Source organism: Schistocerca gregaria, chromosome 1, assembly GCF_023897955.1.
Source record: "Schistocerca gregaria isolate iqSchGreg1 chromosome 1, iqSchGreg1.2, whole genome shotgun sequence".
Classification (NCBI taxonomy): domain Eukaryota; kingdom Metazoa; phylum Arthropoda; class Insecta; order Orthoptera; family Acrididae; genus Schistocerca; species Schistocerca gregaria.
Genome location: NC_064920.1, coordinates 554,189,386 through 554,206,493, shown reverse-complemented (window position 1 = coordinate 554,206,493; position 17,108 = coordinate 554,189,386). Strand labels below are relative to the sequence as shown.

At 37.2% G+C, this 17,108-nt stretch overlaps 1 protein-coding gene across 1 annotated transcript in view; it reads left to right on the top strand.

Annotated features, from left to right (window-relative positions):
• The window catches only part of LOC126356228 (protein Peter pan), an 85,496-nt gene that overhangs the window by 42,698 nt on the left and 25,690 nt on the right, over positions 1-17,108 (top strand). The window contains exons 4-7 of the mRNA XM_050007049.1: positions 1,783-1,967; positions 6,387-6,531; positions 8,291-8,400; positions 15,023-15,252. Coding sequence (XP_049863006.1) covers positions 1,783-1,967; positions 6,387-6,531; positions 8,291-8,400; positions 15,023-15,252 — 670 coding nt within the window. The remainder of the gene's footprint in view (positions 1-1,782; positions 1,968-6,386; positions 6,532-8,290; positions 8,401-15,022; positions 15,253-17,108) is intronic.

The window sequence follows — 17,108 nt, the reverse complement described above, 5'->3', positions numbered from 1 at the left end:
TTCCGGCAGTCATTCTTCCCGTGAACCATACGCGACTGGAGCAGGAAAGGGAGGTAGTGACAGTGGCACATAAAGTACCCTCCGCCACACACCGTTGGGTGGCTTGCAGAGTATAAATGTAGATGTAGATCTGGTCCTTTCAGTTCATCTAGGTCCCATCTCCTTAAATTCATATATTTTTGCAGTTTCTTCAGTTTTAACCTGCAGTTCATAACCATTAAATTGTGGTCAGAGTCCACATCTGCCCCTGGAAATGTCTTACAATTTAAAACCTGGTTCTAAAATCTGTCTTAACATTATATAATCAATCTGAAACCTTCTGGTGTCTCCAGGTCTTTTCCATGTATATAACCTTCTTTTATGATTCTTAAACAAAGTGTTAACTATGATTAAATTATGCTGTTTGCAAAACTCTACCAGATGGCTTCCTCTTTCATACCTTTCCCCCAGTCCATATTCACCTGCTACTTTTCCTTCTCTTCCTTTTCCTACTATAGAATTCCATTCTCCCATAACAATTAAATTTTCGTTTCCCTTAACTATCTGGATAATTTCCTTTATCTCATCATACAGTTCCTCAATCTCCTCCTCATCTGCAGAGATAGTTGGCATATAAACTTATACTACTGTGGTAGATTTGAGCTTCATATCTACCTTCGCTACAATAATGTGTTTATTATGCTGTGCATAGGAGGTTATCCACATTCCTATCTTTTTATTCATTATTAAACCTACTCCAGCAATTTCCCTATTTGATTTTGTATTTATAACCCTGTACTCGCCTGACCAGAAGCCCTGCTCTTCCTGCCATGGAGCTTCACTAATTCCCACCATATCTAACTTTAACCTATTCATTTCCCATTTTAAATTTTCTAACGTACCTTCCCAATTAAGGGATCTGACATTCTACACTCTGATCCAGAGAAAGCCAGTTTTGTTTCTCCTTAAAATGACGTCCTCCTGAGTTGTCCCCACACGGAGATCCGAGCGGGGGAATATTTTACCTCCAGAATAATTTACCCAAAAGGATGCCATTATCATTTAACATACAGTAGAGCTGCATGCCCTCGGAAAAAATTATGACTGTAGTTTCCCCTTGCTTTCCGCAGTCCTCAGTACCAGCACAGGAAGGCCATTTTGGTTGATGTTATGAGACCAGGTCAGTCAATTAGCCAGACTGTTGCTCCTGCAACTACTGAAAAGGCTGCTGCCCCTCTTCAGTAACAACACATTTGGCCTCTCAACAGGTACCACTCCACTGTGGTTGCACCTACAGTATACCTGTTTTCATTGCTAAGGCACGCAAGCCTCCCCACCGACGGTAAGGTCCATTGTTCATGGTGGGTGAAGGGGTTAGGCATTAGCAAGGCAAATTTTGAATGCAAAAATCATGTTAAATGTCCATGTTCTGTAATGTACATAGGGAAACAGTTCGCATGTTGGAGAGCAAATCTTATGAGAATGCTTGAAGGAGATATTCAGATTTCTCTGGCGGTCTTGTTCCTGTAATTCTGTTGCAGAACATGTTCCAGGGCATTTGCATCATTTTTAGGAGCTTGTGTTCCTGTCCACTGCATAAAGATATATCATCATGTTCTTGATCATGCCATTTTGTGTAATATTTCTCTGCTTCCACATTTCTTTGTCACATTTTCTCTTTTTGTGTGCAGAAAAATAACTTTTTTTTGGAAAGGGAATTTTTTTTTAAAATGTTGCATACAGTAAATAAATGTTGAAGCTGTTTGTTTATTTATCTTCACCTAATTTATTGTATACTTGCAGGTGAACCTTAACAACATAAGACGATGTGTAATGTTGAACTACAACTCTACATCAAAATTAATTGATTTCAGACATTATGCAATAAAAGTTGTGCCTGTTGGCCTGTCTCGAAGTGTCAAGAAGTTAGTGCAGAGTAAAGTTCCAAATCTAGCCAGATATAGTGATGTATCTGAATTTCTAACAAAGTGAGTAATGTCTTTATATGAACCATTCTGTTAAAAATTACCCTTTGCTGTTAAATAAACCACAGAAAGAGAGAAATAAAACAAAAATTCTTAACTAAAGCAATGGCAGTGATGATAAACTGACAATAATTTGGCACATGATTGTCTTTGTTATTGTGGTAAATAATGTTCACCACACTTCGTGCGGTCTTTAGAATTGAGATTTGTGAAACTCATATTGATGGTTGGGGATAAAAAAATGTAGTATGTTTTTTTTTTCTTTTTTAGATTAAATCTACACATTTAAAAGGGTTGGAATTACACACTGTTCATAATGTCTCTTACACCTTGTAATAGGCAACCTATTGCTTACCATCCACTTTGAAGAAAGAAACAAAAGTGACGTTTCAACTCATAAAATCATGAATACACCAAAACTTTGTTGAGACAAAGTTCTACAAGTAAAACACATAATGAGGAGGGAAATGTCATAAATAGTGCTTAGTATCATCATAGCACCTGCTTCTGCCATAACCAATGCAAATACGCAGCTACCTAAGCGTATTCCAGATTTTGTGAAGGAAGGAAATACAGATTTTAACCAAATTAGAATAAAGTTATGCAATGAATTGTAGTGTGTTACTTTGAATTACAGTGTAGGCACAGTGTATTATGTGTGTTTTATGTTATACCTTTCATCACCAGACAGTTCAATGTTTTCTACAAATGACAGTAATCATCTCCAGGACCTGATAATTTGAAGAAACAGGCTCCATTCACATTCCAACACTGTTCCACCTCCAAAATGGTTATTTATTATGCCCAGCATATGAGATGTTGATCATCCATTTAACATCCACTGCTGGATAAAGGCTTTACAGCCTTCTGCCATGTAGCTCCTCAGTGTTTCATAATGTCGCCTAGCCAGTTTTCTTATCCCTTAGAATCCAATGAAGGCCTTCCTTCATCTATCTTGCGTTCGTTGACCTGGTTGCTTGTCCCATCCACTTCCAATTATTTTTCATTGTTTTTAATTACAGCATCCTTTTCAGTCTGTTCTCTAATCTATTTGTTTGTTATATGTGTCTCCTTGTAATTTCCAACATGCATCTCTCCATTACTTGCTGAGCAACTTCAGTTTTTGGATGGCTTTTGAAATTCTTAGTGATTGTAAACTTTCCTTTTTGGATACATTTTAAGCTTGATCTAAAAAAGTTCTGTTTGTTTCTTTTCCTGCTCATCTGGTCATTGTCTTAAAGTGCCCTAAATATAAAATCCTACACCAAGACATGATTCCTTTAAAAAGGTATGGTGGGTTTCATTCACCATCCGTCCTCAATCTGAGCTTGTGCTCTGTCTCAAACGACCATTTTGTTGACATGATATTATGCACTAATATTTCTTCTGTTTCTGTGGCTTAATTGCTCATTTTTATGATTTTATTTTGGATATGTCTTTTAGTAATTGAGTTTCAACCCTACTTTTAGACATTTAATTCATTATTGAAGTTCATCTTTTCTAAAGGTAGATAATGTCACCAGCAAAATAAAAGTGGGTTAGATATGATCCATTAACAAACATTCGTTCTTCCTTTTTCCCATTTAAGTATGTGACAACTTTCTGTAGGACTGCTGAAAATAACTGTGGTAACATAAAATCTCCCTGCTCGACAGTTCTTTCTGTTCTGAATTTCTTGTAATCCGATGAAGTCATGCAAAATCTTTAACGCTGAAAAACTTTTGCAAAGCTTCCAGAGCTGCTCAAGAAGAGATACTAGCAAAGAAGCAACTCATCTTGTATGGAAATTGAGTACATTAAATGAGAAATTTTGTGGTGTACTACTAGGGCCAACAGATGCATGCGTACAGTGCCTCACCTACTTTGCTACCCGATTTGGTGCTTCCTGCCCATAGTGCATGTATCAGATATTTGAGGGAACCATTCAACTCTCCATCCGATAAAGCAAGTCAAGGAATCTCCAGCTCATATTCTCATAGAAACTTCCTCATGACTTCAAATAGTGTACTGCAGGTGAGCAAGGGTAGCTGTTATTGCTTTATTAAATCAGTAAAAGGAAGCCAGGATAGCCTGTAAATCCAGATGAGAAACGGTTGATGACAACTTGAGTCCAGACTTGAAGCTGGCTGTACCAACTACCTCCATCCCGTACCAGATCCCTTGGGAAATGTATTTGAGGTAATTAAATACTTCCTGGCCTCATCACCCATCTAATATTGGAATTCCAAAACAAAACAATTACACTCTCTGTGGAAGGCTGTACCTTGCAATAATATCAGTAGTTTATGTGATTTGTGCTGGCACAAGTCCCTTACCAGTAACAGTCAACACATATCAGCTGTTAAGACATACAATTACAGGTAAGTTATAACGATCAACAATCAGAATCACCTGAGAGAGATGTGACCTATCCATTGTCTGTGATTTCCCCCTACATAAAGATCTGGCTGCAACAGTCAGAGATTGTGTAAAAATCACTATCAAATCATGTAAAAGTATTATACCAGGAACTAACAACTGTATGCTTGTATGAGTCTTGTGGCTCCCAAATAATATGACTTACCTAATTTCTGTAAATATGGCATTCCACTACGTCTGTTAGTCATCCTTCTCTGCTCTTTGTTGTTTACTAGTGAGAGAACTAGATTACATCATAAAAATGAGAACAAAATCTAAAACTTAAGCTTTGTATCAGAAAATTAATACTTATTGCTAATGGGAAATCCACGATGGAGTATAACAGTATTATGAGAAGGAAAGCTGCTGCTCACCATGTAGCGGAGATGCTGAGTTGCAGATAGGCACAACAGAAAGACTCACAATTGTAGCTTTCAGCCATTAAGGCCTTTGTCCACAACAGTCACACATATGCACACGTACTCATGCAACCACAACTCACACACATGACTGCAGTCTCAGGCAACTGAAACCATGCTGCGACTCAGCATCTCCTCTATATGGTGAGTAGCAACTTTCCTTCTCATAATATCGATACTTATTGATAATATATACTGGTCACACCCAGTTCCAAAAAAGTATCATATGCTGTTTAATTGCTTGTTTACAAACGTTCCCACTGATAAATGTATTAACATATTAACAGAACTTTTGCTCAAACGTAAAGTAAATCCTATAGAAAAAGGGAAAGGCATGGCCACAGAAGTTAATGTTTGGCTATCTGTGTGGTTGTGTGTGTCAATGTGTGTACTTCTGCTAGAAAAAGAGCTTGTGCTTTAATGCTGTTGTTATATGTTTCTATGCTCCACATTGATCTGCTGTAAGTGAGTGGTTGCGTTTTCTTTATTTTACGTATTGCTCCATCCAGGAATTTCCGTTATTGTTGTAAATCCTGTAGAAATACATGACATAGGCATTGCTTCTCAAGCATTTGTAATACATAATTATCCAGTTTTAGAAGATTTATTATACACAGTTTCATGGCCTAGACATGAGTTTTCCTCTTTAGTTCTATCCTATCTGAATTTTTCATGAACAATTTTGAAAAAAATATTCATACTGAAAGAAAAATATTCATACTGAAAGAGCCATGGAGTTGCAAAATTAAATACTGGATCATCTATGCAGATTTGCTGTGTATGTGGACTGGTACCACTAGCCTGTTAAATACTTCCCTGCAACATGTGCAACATGTGAACTCCCAAAACATTAAAATTCATTTTGCAGTGGAGCTGGGGAGGCATTTCTAAATTTCTTGTACTTTAATGTAGACATTATTACAAAGTAACACATTTAGAGAAAAACAATAGCTATCAGTACTGTAATCCTGCATGCTTCCAGCACCCACAGATTCTATTATTAGAACCTGCTTTTCAGACAGAACTATAGAGTATCAGACTGATTGCTTTCAGTAATGTCTACAGCTCTGAGCACACTTACATGCATGTAAAATTACAAAAGCTGAAAGCCAAATCTTCATCAAATAAATAATATTTTGCAGTCACCAGAAAAATGTTTCATCGATCAAGGTGGCACAGTGGTTAGCTCTCTGGACTCGCATTTGAGAGGACGACAGATCAAACCTGCATCTGACCAACCAGATTAAGGTTTTCCGTGATTTCCCTAAATCAGTTCAGGCAAATGTCAGGATGGTTCCTTTGAATGGGCATGGCTGACTTCCTTTCCCATTCCTCCCTAGACTGTTGGGACTCTTGAAGTCACTGTTTGCCTTCTCCCCCAAAACAGCCAACCAAAAACGTTTCTATTTTTATAATGACATTTTTTGACGATAAAGGACAAAGGATTCATAGGTAATATTCTGAAAGAAATGCTTAATTACTACATAAATTCTTTGCAGTTGATTCAGGTAAAAGCTTTCAGCATGATCCATGCAATTCATGTTCGTTTCATATAAAAATGATTTCAATTTACAGTGTGGTACAAATATGACTTTTTACTTGTTAGCCCCGACCAGTTGTCAGAAAGTGAGGCAGAAGACGATCCCTCAAGTCATGTGACACTACCACAAAAGATAGCCTCTAGAGGAAACATAACTTCTGGGCAGTCTGCAATAAGGCTTGTGGAAATGGGCCCAAGATTAACTTTGCAGGTTTGTATTTATGCCTCCAGTTTCATGCATTAACTATAGTCCGATTCACGAATGATGGCAGTTCTTGCTGGTAGAGCCACAGCTGGGGATTGTACTGTTGTCAGTTGCAAGAAACAGTTGTGGTATGCGCAAATGTCTGCTTTGTGCCTGAAAGGAGTGTATATCCTGTAAAGTATGCATCTTGCTTGCTTATGTAAAATTTATCGCTTACCACCACCATCAGCTGTGACAACACACAACAAATTGAATAAAAACACTAAATAACTCACAAGGGGAAACTCAGCTGACATGATTCGTGAATCTATTTATAGTGTATAGTTGTCAAATATTTTTTTAGTTTAGGATTGACTATGTGTGTGTAAAATAAACTGAAGTCAAAGTTCTTGCAAAAATACTGTACTCTGAACTTTTTGGTTTGTATATTTTGGACAGTTATATAATACAACTCTTTGGGAAAAGAGAGAGAGAGAGAGAGAGAGAGAGAGAGAGAGAGAGAGAGAGAGAGAGAGAGAGAGAAAACAGCACGAGCACAAGCAAGAACTACGCAAAATAGTATTGTCACATTAGTGACAAAGTTTTAATCAAGCATGTAGACATGGTAGACATGTGTAGGTAGCCTGAGATGTTCCCAAACTCATGTGGCAGAAACTGCATACTTCCATCATTAGGAATGACATCTTGGAGAAATAAGCAGTATTTCCATTTCCTAGTTGTTCATTATTTCACAAAGAGAGTTTAATCAAATGACTGTGGTTTCAGTTGCCTGAGACTGCAGTCATATATAAAGAAACTTCCACATGGGAAAAATATATTAAAAACAAAGATTCCAAGACCCACCAAGCGGGAAAGTGCCGACAGACAGGCACAACAAAATAACACGCTCCCGGGATTGGAATGACTCCTTACCCTCTCCCTTAAAACCCACATCCTTTCGTCTTTCCCTCTCCTTCCTGAAGAAGCAACCATTGGTTGCGAAAGCTAGTAATTCTGTGTGTGTGTTTGTGTGTTTTGTTCTTGTGCCTGTCTGCTGGCGTTTTCCCGCTTGGTAAGTCTTGGAATCTTTGTTTTTAATATATTTTTCCCATGTGGAAGTTTCTTTCTATTTTATTTACATGATCATGTGTGTGGGTGTGTGTGTGTGTGTGTGTGTGTGTGTGCACCTATACACCTATTGTGAACGAAGGTCTTAATGGCCAAAAGCTTTATTTGTGACAGTTTTTTTGTTGTACCTATCTCCGACTCAGCATCTCTGCTATATGGTGAATAGCAACTTTCCTTTTCATAATATTGTTACATTCCATCCTGGATTTTCCATTTTTTAACTGTGAATAAAATCTTTAATGTTGGAAATAAACATATTTTTATCCTATAAAATAATCGTATTTTGTGTAATGTCAGAGAGAAAGGGCAAAGTCATGCATCCATTGAATATTCATCCTGAAAACGAAAGTAATTTTCATAGTGAAAATATTGTAAAAACCTGGCAGTGCCTTTGTGTGAAAGATTTACTATAGCCTTCAATGTAACATTTAAATTTGTGGTCCATTAAAAAACTTCATACAAAAGATAAAATTAAAAGGTAACAGTATAAATTGTTGACTGGATCATTTTGCCATATTGGTTGCCCTTTGCTTGAGGGTAGTCTACTTACAGTATTTATAGTTAGAAATAGATTAGATTCTCTGTTATTTTGAATAGAATACATATGCACACATTATAATTTGGTTAATGAGAAACACCCTGTTTCCTTAAATTTCAGTTAATCAAGATTGAAGAGGGTTTGCTGACAGGGGAAGTACTCTTCCATGAACTTGTTGAAAAGACTGAAGAAGAAAAACAGTTGATTAAGAAGAAAAGGGAAGAGAAAAGGTGACACACTTTGCTCTATATTCTAAGCATTATTCCTCTATCATTATGCTTATGATCAAAGAAACTGTTGTAAAGATCCATTAGCTAATGGCCATCTCTGTGTAATTATAAACTGTTATAGGAAAAAGATTAAGGAAAGGCAAACCTACGTTTCTAGCACTTGTAGACTTAAGAGAAAGCTATTGACAATGTTGACTGGAATACCCTCTTTCAAATTCTAAAGGTGGCAGTCGTAAAATACAGGGAGCGAAAGGCTATTTACAATTTGTACAGAAACCAGATGGCAGTTATAAGAGTCGAGGGACATGAAAGGGAAGCAGTGGTTGGGAAGGGAGTGAGACAGTGTTGTAGCCTCTCCCTGATGTTATTCAATCTGTATATTGAGCAAGCAGTAAAGGAAACAAAAGAAAAATTCAGTGTAGGTATGAAAGTCCATGGAGAAGAAATAAAAATGTTGAGGTTCGCCGATGACATTGTAATTCTGTCAGAGACAGCAAATGACTTGGAAGAGCAGTTGAATGGAATGGACAGTGTGTTGAAAGGAGGATATAAGATAAACATCAACAGAAGCAAAACGAGGCTAATGGAATGTAGTCGAATTAAGTCGGGTGATGCTGAGGGAATTAGATTAGGAAATGAGAGACTTAAAGTAGTGAAGGAGTTTTGCTATTTGGGGAGCAAAATAACTGATGATGGTTGAAGTAGAGAGGATATAAAATGTAGACTGGCAAAGGCAAGGAAAGTGTTTCTGAAGAAGAGAAATTTGTTAACATCGAGTATAGATTTAAGCGTCAGGAAGTCGTTTCTGAAAGTGTTTGTATGGAGAGTAGCCATGTATGGAAGTGAAACGTGGACGATAAATAGTTTGGACAAGAAGAGAATAGAAGCTTTTGAAATGTGGTGCTACAGAAGAATGCTGAAGATTAGATGGGTAGATCACATAACTAATGAGGTATTGAATAGAATTGGGGAGAAGAGGAGTTTATGGCACAACTTGACAAGAAGAAGGGACCGGTTGGTAGGACATGTTCTGTGGCAACAAGGGATCACAAATTTTGCATTGGAGGGCAGTGTGGAGGCTAAAAATCGTAGAGGGAGGCCAAGAGATGAATACACTAAGCAGATTCATGTTGCAGTAAGTACTGGGAGATGAAGAAGCTTGCACAGGATAGAGTAGCATGGAGAGCTGCATCAAACCAGTCTCAGGACTGAAGATCACAACAACAACAACAACAAAAACATAGGAGGTGTTGGTTGGCAGACAGCCACATTTTTAAAAAAAATTGCTAGATAGATATTATTAGATATTGGACTGTGTTCTTCACATTAGTAGACAAACCAAAACACACACACACACACACACACACACACACACACACACACACACACACGGTCATTGCCTTCGTCATCTCTGGGCACTAAGGCCTGACTCAATAACTATAATATCCAGCAGTCTTTTTTTTCCATGTATCTGTCTGCCACTCAGTACCTCCTCTATATGTTGAGTAGCAATCCATCTTTGTTATTCGTTCATAGATTTTCTTTTGTTCAGTTATAAACAGTTGTAAGTTCAGTATCATAACTGCCATGAAGGTGGATTTGATTTGATTTAACCAGGGAGACAAAATAATTATAGTCTTACCTCCCTGTTACCCACACAGAAACTGTGTTCATTGTACAGTATATCTCCCTGTCATTCTAATAAACATAACGAGTATCCTTAGAGAGTTGTAGGAGTCTCTTTACTAGGTCTCCATTAGCACAGTTTCTTCAGGAATTAATGTTTCAAATATTTTGTCTCTTTCAGCCACCAGTGCTTTGCATTGGAAGATTAAATGGATTACAGTTTCATCCCCCATACCACATAGTCTGCACTTAGAGCCTCCTATCTCTATTCCCATTGTGTACTGGTATTTGTTAAATTTCCCATGGCCAGTCATTATACTTATCATTACTCGAGTGTAATCTGCCTCCCGTTAAAGCCTAGGATTACAGAACTTCATTTTAAACATAGTTTTGGTTTCATTAGCTTACACTGTTTTGCTTTTGGGTTTTAGTGCAATGTTTTACATGCAGCCTCCTCCTTCAAACAAGTAGTTCAGATTTTATGACTGCCTTAGTGATAGTTGGGACTGGTTCTAGTCCAAGACATGGAGTCATCACCCTTCCCCAGACCAACTTATCAGCTTCTTCATTACCGCTATTTTCTTAGTGATTAGGTACTCACATCATAGTGTCTGATAAGTTTATTGTGGAGATTGGGAGGACGACAAAAAGCATTTGTAGCTGTGATGGCCAAAATGTCAGACAGAATGGACTCATTTCAGGGCATGATTTTTGGTAGCCTTGTCAAAGTAGGTAGTTAATACATTCAAGGCCAGGATAAAACTAACTCTTCATGGCACCCTCCTCAGATTTAGTGTTAAGATGACCTAGTGAACAGTATGTCAAAAACTGAAACAGATAAAGCATGAAAACAGGAAGGAGGTGTACTGAACTGCAAAAAAAAAAGGCAAAATAGAAACAGTGAACAGTCCAAGTTCAAGATAGACAATAATGAGTGCATTTGAATAGCAGTGACTTCGTGGTTATGTGAAAAATAATTGAATTGTGAAGGCGGTGGTCTGGGTTCAATTCTCCCTTGTGCCCTATATTTTTTTCACAAAGTTATGAACTGTTCATCCCGTCATTGACGTGTCTGTTCGCTGCATTCAGATATACAGGGTGGTCAAAAAGTCAGTATAAATTTAAAACCTTAATAAACCACGGAATAATGTAAATAGAGAGGTAAAAATTGACATTCAGTTTTCAAATTTATACTGACTTTTTGATCACCCAGTATGTTTGTCTCATTATGTAACATAAGTTTGCTATTGCGAGGTGTAAGTAAAGGATTCTGATACTTGTGTATCTTCTATTTGTTCTACACAGGTATTGCATGTTATGACACTTGCATTTTGTTTTGGAAGTTTTGACTTCTGAATCCCTTTGTTGTAACATAGTTCACACCCATTTATTTATTGTTTTCATTCTGTAAGAGGTCTATCGGCATCTTACCTCCTCTCACTTTTCATCTCATTTACTTGTAACAGTAATATATTCTTACCACATGACTCATTCTACAAACAATTTGTTGTTGTTGTTGTTGTTGTTGTCTTCAGTCCTGAGACTGGTTTGATGCAGCTCTCCATGCTACTCTATCCTGTGCAAGCTTCTTCATCTCCCAGTACCTACTGCAACCTACATCTTTCTCAATGTGCTTAGTGTAGTCATGTCTTGGTCTCCCCCTACGATTTTTACCCTCCACGCTGCCCTCCAATGCTAAATTTGTGATCCCTTGATGCCTCAAAATATGTCCTAACAACCGATCCCGTCTTCTAGTCAAATTGTGCCACAAACTTCTCTTCTCCCCAATCCTATTCAATACCTCCTCATTAGTTACGTGATCTACCCATCTAATCTTCAGCATTCTTCTGTAGCACCACATTTCGAAAGCTTCTATTCTCTTCTTGTCCAAACTAGTTATCGTCCATGTTTCACTTCCATACATGGCTACACTCCAAACAAATACTTTCAGAAACGACTTCCTGATACATAAATCTATATTCGATGTTGACAAATTTCTCTTCTTCAATAACGCTTTCCTTGCCATTGCCAGTCTACAAACAATTTATAGTATGATAATTGTCAAGACTACAAGAGGAGAGCAGACATGTCAGTGACCAGATGGACAGTTCATAAGTTTGTGAAAAAGTAAATTAAAAATGGGCACAAGGTAGGTCTTAACACGGATCTCCCTATTTGTAATCAGACACCGCGACCACACAACCATGACACTGTGGCTCTAGCAGTTCGCTCGATGTTGCACATCCTGTGCTTGGAATGTTCTTCTTTTTCACAATTCAGTACATCTTCTTCCTATTTTCATGCTTGATCTGTGTTCAGTTTTTGATGGGCTATCCACTGGTTCCATTTTACCACTAATACCACCAAATCGAAGGGGGTGCAATGGGGAGTTTCCCTAGTAAGTGCCAAGTGTTGATGTGGAGAAATCAGCAGTACCAGGATTGGATGTGATCTGCTTCTGAACCAGGCTGGTGTGGAAATTAAGGGGGGTTAGACATCAAGTTGGAGCAGGAGAGGCATCACACGACATTTTAATTTCCAGTGTCTATACTTTTACAAATACATTCATAAAACTTTGTCAGGATCACCAGGAAGAATTCAGGATCCACACTCATTGCAGTGGAAGTTCGAAAACATAACAAAATAATTTTCTTTTTACGTGCAAAATTTCATTATTTTTCACTTAGTAATGGCTGCATTTGTTGCTATAGGTACACTTTTCTTCATAAGTTAGAGAGATTCTTTGATGAGTTTTGCACTGCATACATACCATACTTACAGCTATATGAAACTCTGGAATTCATTTAATTTATGAAAAAACGAATGAGCTGTTATATTTTAAACTTAATGTTAAGGAAAAACACAAAGTTTATAGTTAATTACCTCAATTTTTACTACAGTTTTTAATAGATTTGGAAAATTCTAGTTTCATACACCTTAAGTATGGTTTTTATGCTGTGCAAAATTCATCGAAGAATCTGTCTTACTTATGAAGAAAAGTGTACCTATAGCAACAAATGCTGCCATTAGTAACTGAAAAAATGATGAAATTTCACATGTAAAAGAAATTACTTGTTATGTTTTCGAACTTGCACTGCTATGAGTGTGAATTCTGAACCCTTCCTGGTCATGCTAACAAAGTTTTATGAATTTATTTGTACATGTATAGACAGTGTAAATTAAAATGTCCTGTAGTGCCTCTCGACGTCCTACCCCCCCCCCCCCCCCCCCCCCCCTTAAGTCCAGTGAAGACTGAGGTGAGAATGGTGGTGTATTGCTGTAAAGAGTCTGCATCTGAACAAATACGTTAGCAATTATATAAAATGTAATAAGTCAGGTAACAGGTTGCACACAACTTAAAAAAAAAAAAAAAAAAAAAAAAAAAAACACACACACATACCAGGTTTCAATAGTTCTAAAACTATCTTATCAGAATGGTAAAAGTTACATGAAATCACATAACAACTTTTAAATTTCAGTAACAGTGCGGCCAATGACAGGTTTGTGTTCCATCATCTGCTAGTGGTGTTCTCTGTGTGTGACTGCAAGTGGCGTATCTTCAACTATGTCTCACGATAGTGGTGAGTGTTCAGATGACAGTGATATGTTGTTTGTAAATTTGGCAGATGGCTGGCTGTACTGACCGTCCTGCTTGCCATAATGCGACAACAAACTCACCATGGCCAAAGCTTTATATGGAATTACCCTTTGTCTTCAAAGACTGAACTCATTGCCGCATTTGTGATCGAAGAGATAGTGCTCTCTATTGAACTGCATTGAGAATGCAGGTTTACTTTTACCCTCATTACACAGGTGGTTGTGCATTGCAATTTCCTGTAGTGAAACAAGTATCGAAGAAGAGATTTCTGTTCAATAAACCACAAACTTCCTGCAAGGCATTTAGGTGCTGCAAAACTCTTCTTGAGCAGTTAACTATTTTTTATTCTGTGCAAAAAGAAACGTTTATGGAATTATCTTATAAATCTTGTTGGGATGTCAGTGGACCATTTGTAGGGGTTAGAATTCCTATTTTATGTTTTACTACTGTTACTGCAAACTGCAATGTAACAGTTAATGTCCTATGGGTTGATAATTTAATATTTCTCCATGAAATTATACTAGTGACCAGGTCATAGTCCTCATCCACTACAACTTATATATGGATGCTGTCAGCATATTGTTTCTCTGTGATAGCATGATAACAATTAGAAATGTTGCTTTCTATACAATTCAGCTATTTTTGTAAGCAAAGTACAAAGTGCATCTAAAATATTCATTGAACTGCAGATACTTTTAAAAAATCTGTGCATATGATAGTATGTTCTGCCTCTGAACTTGCCTATCACATACTATACAATGTAAATCGTTTATATGTAGATAAAATGTCCACCACCAAGATATGAACTGATTGTTTGTATGTTTTGCCTGGATTAGTGGTCTCAGATATAAAAAAAAAAAAAAAAAACATTTTTTCTTATAGCCATTTATTAGTAAAGTGTGGATCACAGGAATGGCAAATAGTGTAACAATTTTTATTAATGAACAATAAATATGTACAGATCAGCAAAAATGTCTTATCTGCTTTGTTTTAAGAAACATGAAGCAATGTAAAATAAAACTTAGTTGAATACTTGTCAGTGAATTTTTGAGTAAACAGTCTTCATTAATTGTTCTCTGTAGTTTTTTTAAAAAGCCGCTATAGCATACACTCTTCTGTTATAAATGCATGGGTGCACCATGTTCCATATATCACTCTTGACTTCATCCATGTGTCTGATGATTATCCATCCTTCATCTGGCGCCCATTTGGATATTTATAAATGAAAATTACTTAACTAGAAAAATAAATTGTGACGCTTAAGAAAGCCTTTGAAAAGTAAACACAGTTGTGTCTTTCATATATATATTGCAACATTTACATCAAATAATAATAATATATCATTTATTACCTAGAGAATTATTATTTATTACCTAGAGAATTATTTTTCTCTTCTAGAAAACTTAAGGAAAAGAGAAAGAAGATTCAGATGGAAAATAAAGCAGCAAAGGAGAAAAAGAAGGAAATTTTAAAGCAGAAATCACTGAAGGGCATGCAGAAAGGACAACTGGAAAGTGATATTTTAATGCGGAAGGCAGTTGAAGAAGCAAATGAAGAACAGGAAATGAAAAATGAAGATGATGATGCCCAGTGGTATAGGCAAGAAGTGGGACAGGATCCAGATGAAGGTTTGTGTTATTTTTATATTCATCAGTGTTTTTAGGATTGTAACCAACAACATTAGCGAATCATTTTAGTACACAGGAATAATAAGTGATATGTGGCAAAACAGGGAGTGTGGCACAGAAGCTCTGCGAAAATTTCACAGTAAGGAGAGAATGCATTTTGACTAAAATTCACTTACGTAAGGGTGAACATTATAATGCCACAGTGTGTTGATGAACTACATAATATCAGATTATATTTTACATCCTTCAGGTAATTCAAAATTAATTTGCTGATTGACAACAGCTGTATTAGGTACAGATGTACTATCCAATAATGACATATGGAAATATGTGCCAGACTGGGTCTTGAATCTGGGTTTTCCATTTATATCAAGTGGTTGCCTTAACCATCTTGGCTATCCATACATACTCCGAGGACGGACCCAAACTTCCATGTGTCACACTGTCTACATCCTCATATCACAGTTCACTAAATTCATCACCTAATGCTTACAACATTACTTGGGTTCCTGCAACAGGGAGAACAAAATAATGAGGATTTGAGACCATTGTAAGTCATTACAAAAATGTAAAATGTACAGTTCATCCCTAGTAAAAATATAACAGCTCCTAAACAGTATGGGTGTTAATAACAATGTCCATAACAATGTGAACCTATTTTGTTGGTACATTTGATCATTCTTGTCAGGCCCTTTTAAGGCTACTGTGGGAAATGATATGAACTCAGTACTCATCTGTGACTGCAAATGGTTCAAATTGCTCTAAGCACTATGGGACTTAACATCTGTGGTCATCAGTCCCCTAGAACTTAGAACTGCTTAAACCTAACTAACCTAAGGACATCACACACATCAAGGGTTCGGACGTGCGACCATAGCAGCAGCGCGGTTCCGGACTTATGTGACTGCTCCGAGGTCTGTTTCACCTGTGCTCGGCTGTGTTATAAACACCACCATCTGTAATAGTGGGTAAATAATATGTACACCTCTGGTTTTGTCACATTGGAAACATTGCAAAAGTGAATGTGAATAATACATGCAGATTTACATTGGGCAGTGAGAGACAGAATGCCTGAACGTATTTGGTTCACTGAAGCATACACATTTCTTTGTGCACAAATATGAATGGACTGTGTTTTAGGTTATCTTATACGGGTTTCAATTTCACTACCAAGTAAGGTGGCACAGAGTAAGACCTCAGACATTTATTCAGGACGACAGTGGTTCAAATCCCCAAATAGTCATCTGATTTAGGTTTTCCGTGAGTTCCCAAAATCACTCATGGCAACTACTAGGATGGTTCTTGGAAAGCATATGGTCAATTTAATTCACTGTCCACCTTCAGTTTGAGTTTGTGCTCTATATCTGAAGACCTCTTTGTCAACGGCACATAAAAATCCTTCTGGTTTTCTTTCTTTCCTTCCACTCTTACTCTAAAGTAATTCTCACAACAGGAATTAGGATAGGTTGCTCCTCACCACGTAGAGGATGCATGTAGTGGCAGACTGGCACATTTAAAAATAGACTAAGCTATCAAAGTTCTTCTCCAGTGTTAAAACACACACACACACACACACACACACACACACACACACACACACACACACACACACACACGGCTACTGTTGTCTCCGGGCACTGAGGTGACAACGTTCATGTGTGCGTGATTTGTGCCTTTAGGAATGTGTGTGTGTGTTTTTTCAAATCTAATTAAAGACTTTGTCTAATAGCTTAGTCTGATTTTAAAGTTGCCTGTTCACTGCTTAGTGCTCTCTCTGTGGGGTGAGTAACAATCTACCCTAATTTATATTGTTATTCCATCCTGGATTTTCCATTGTTTGTCTAAGCTAATGCAAC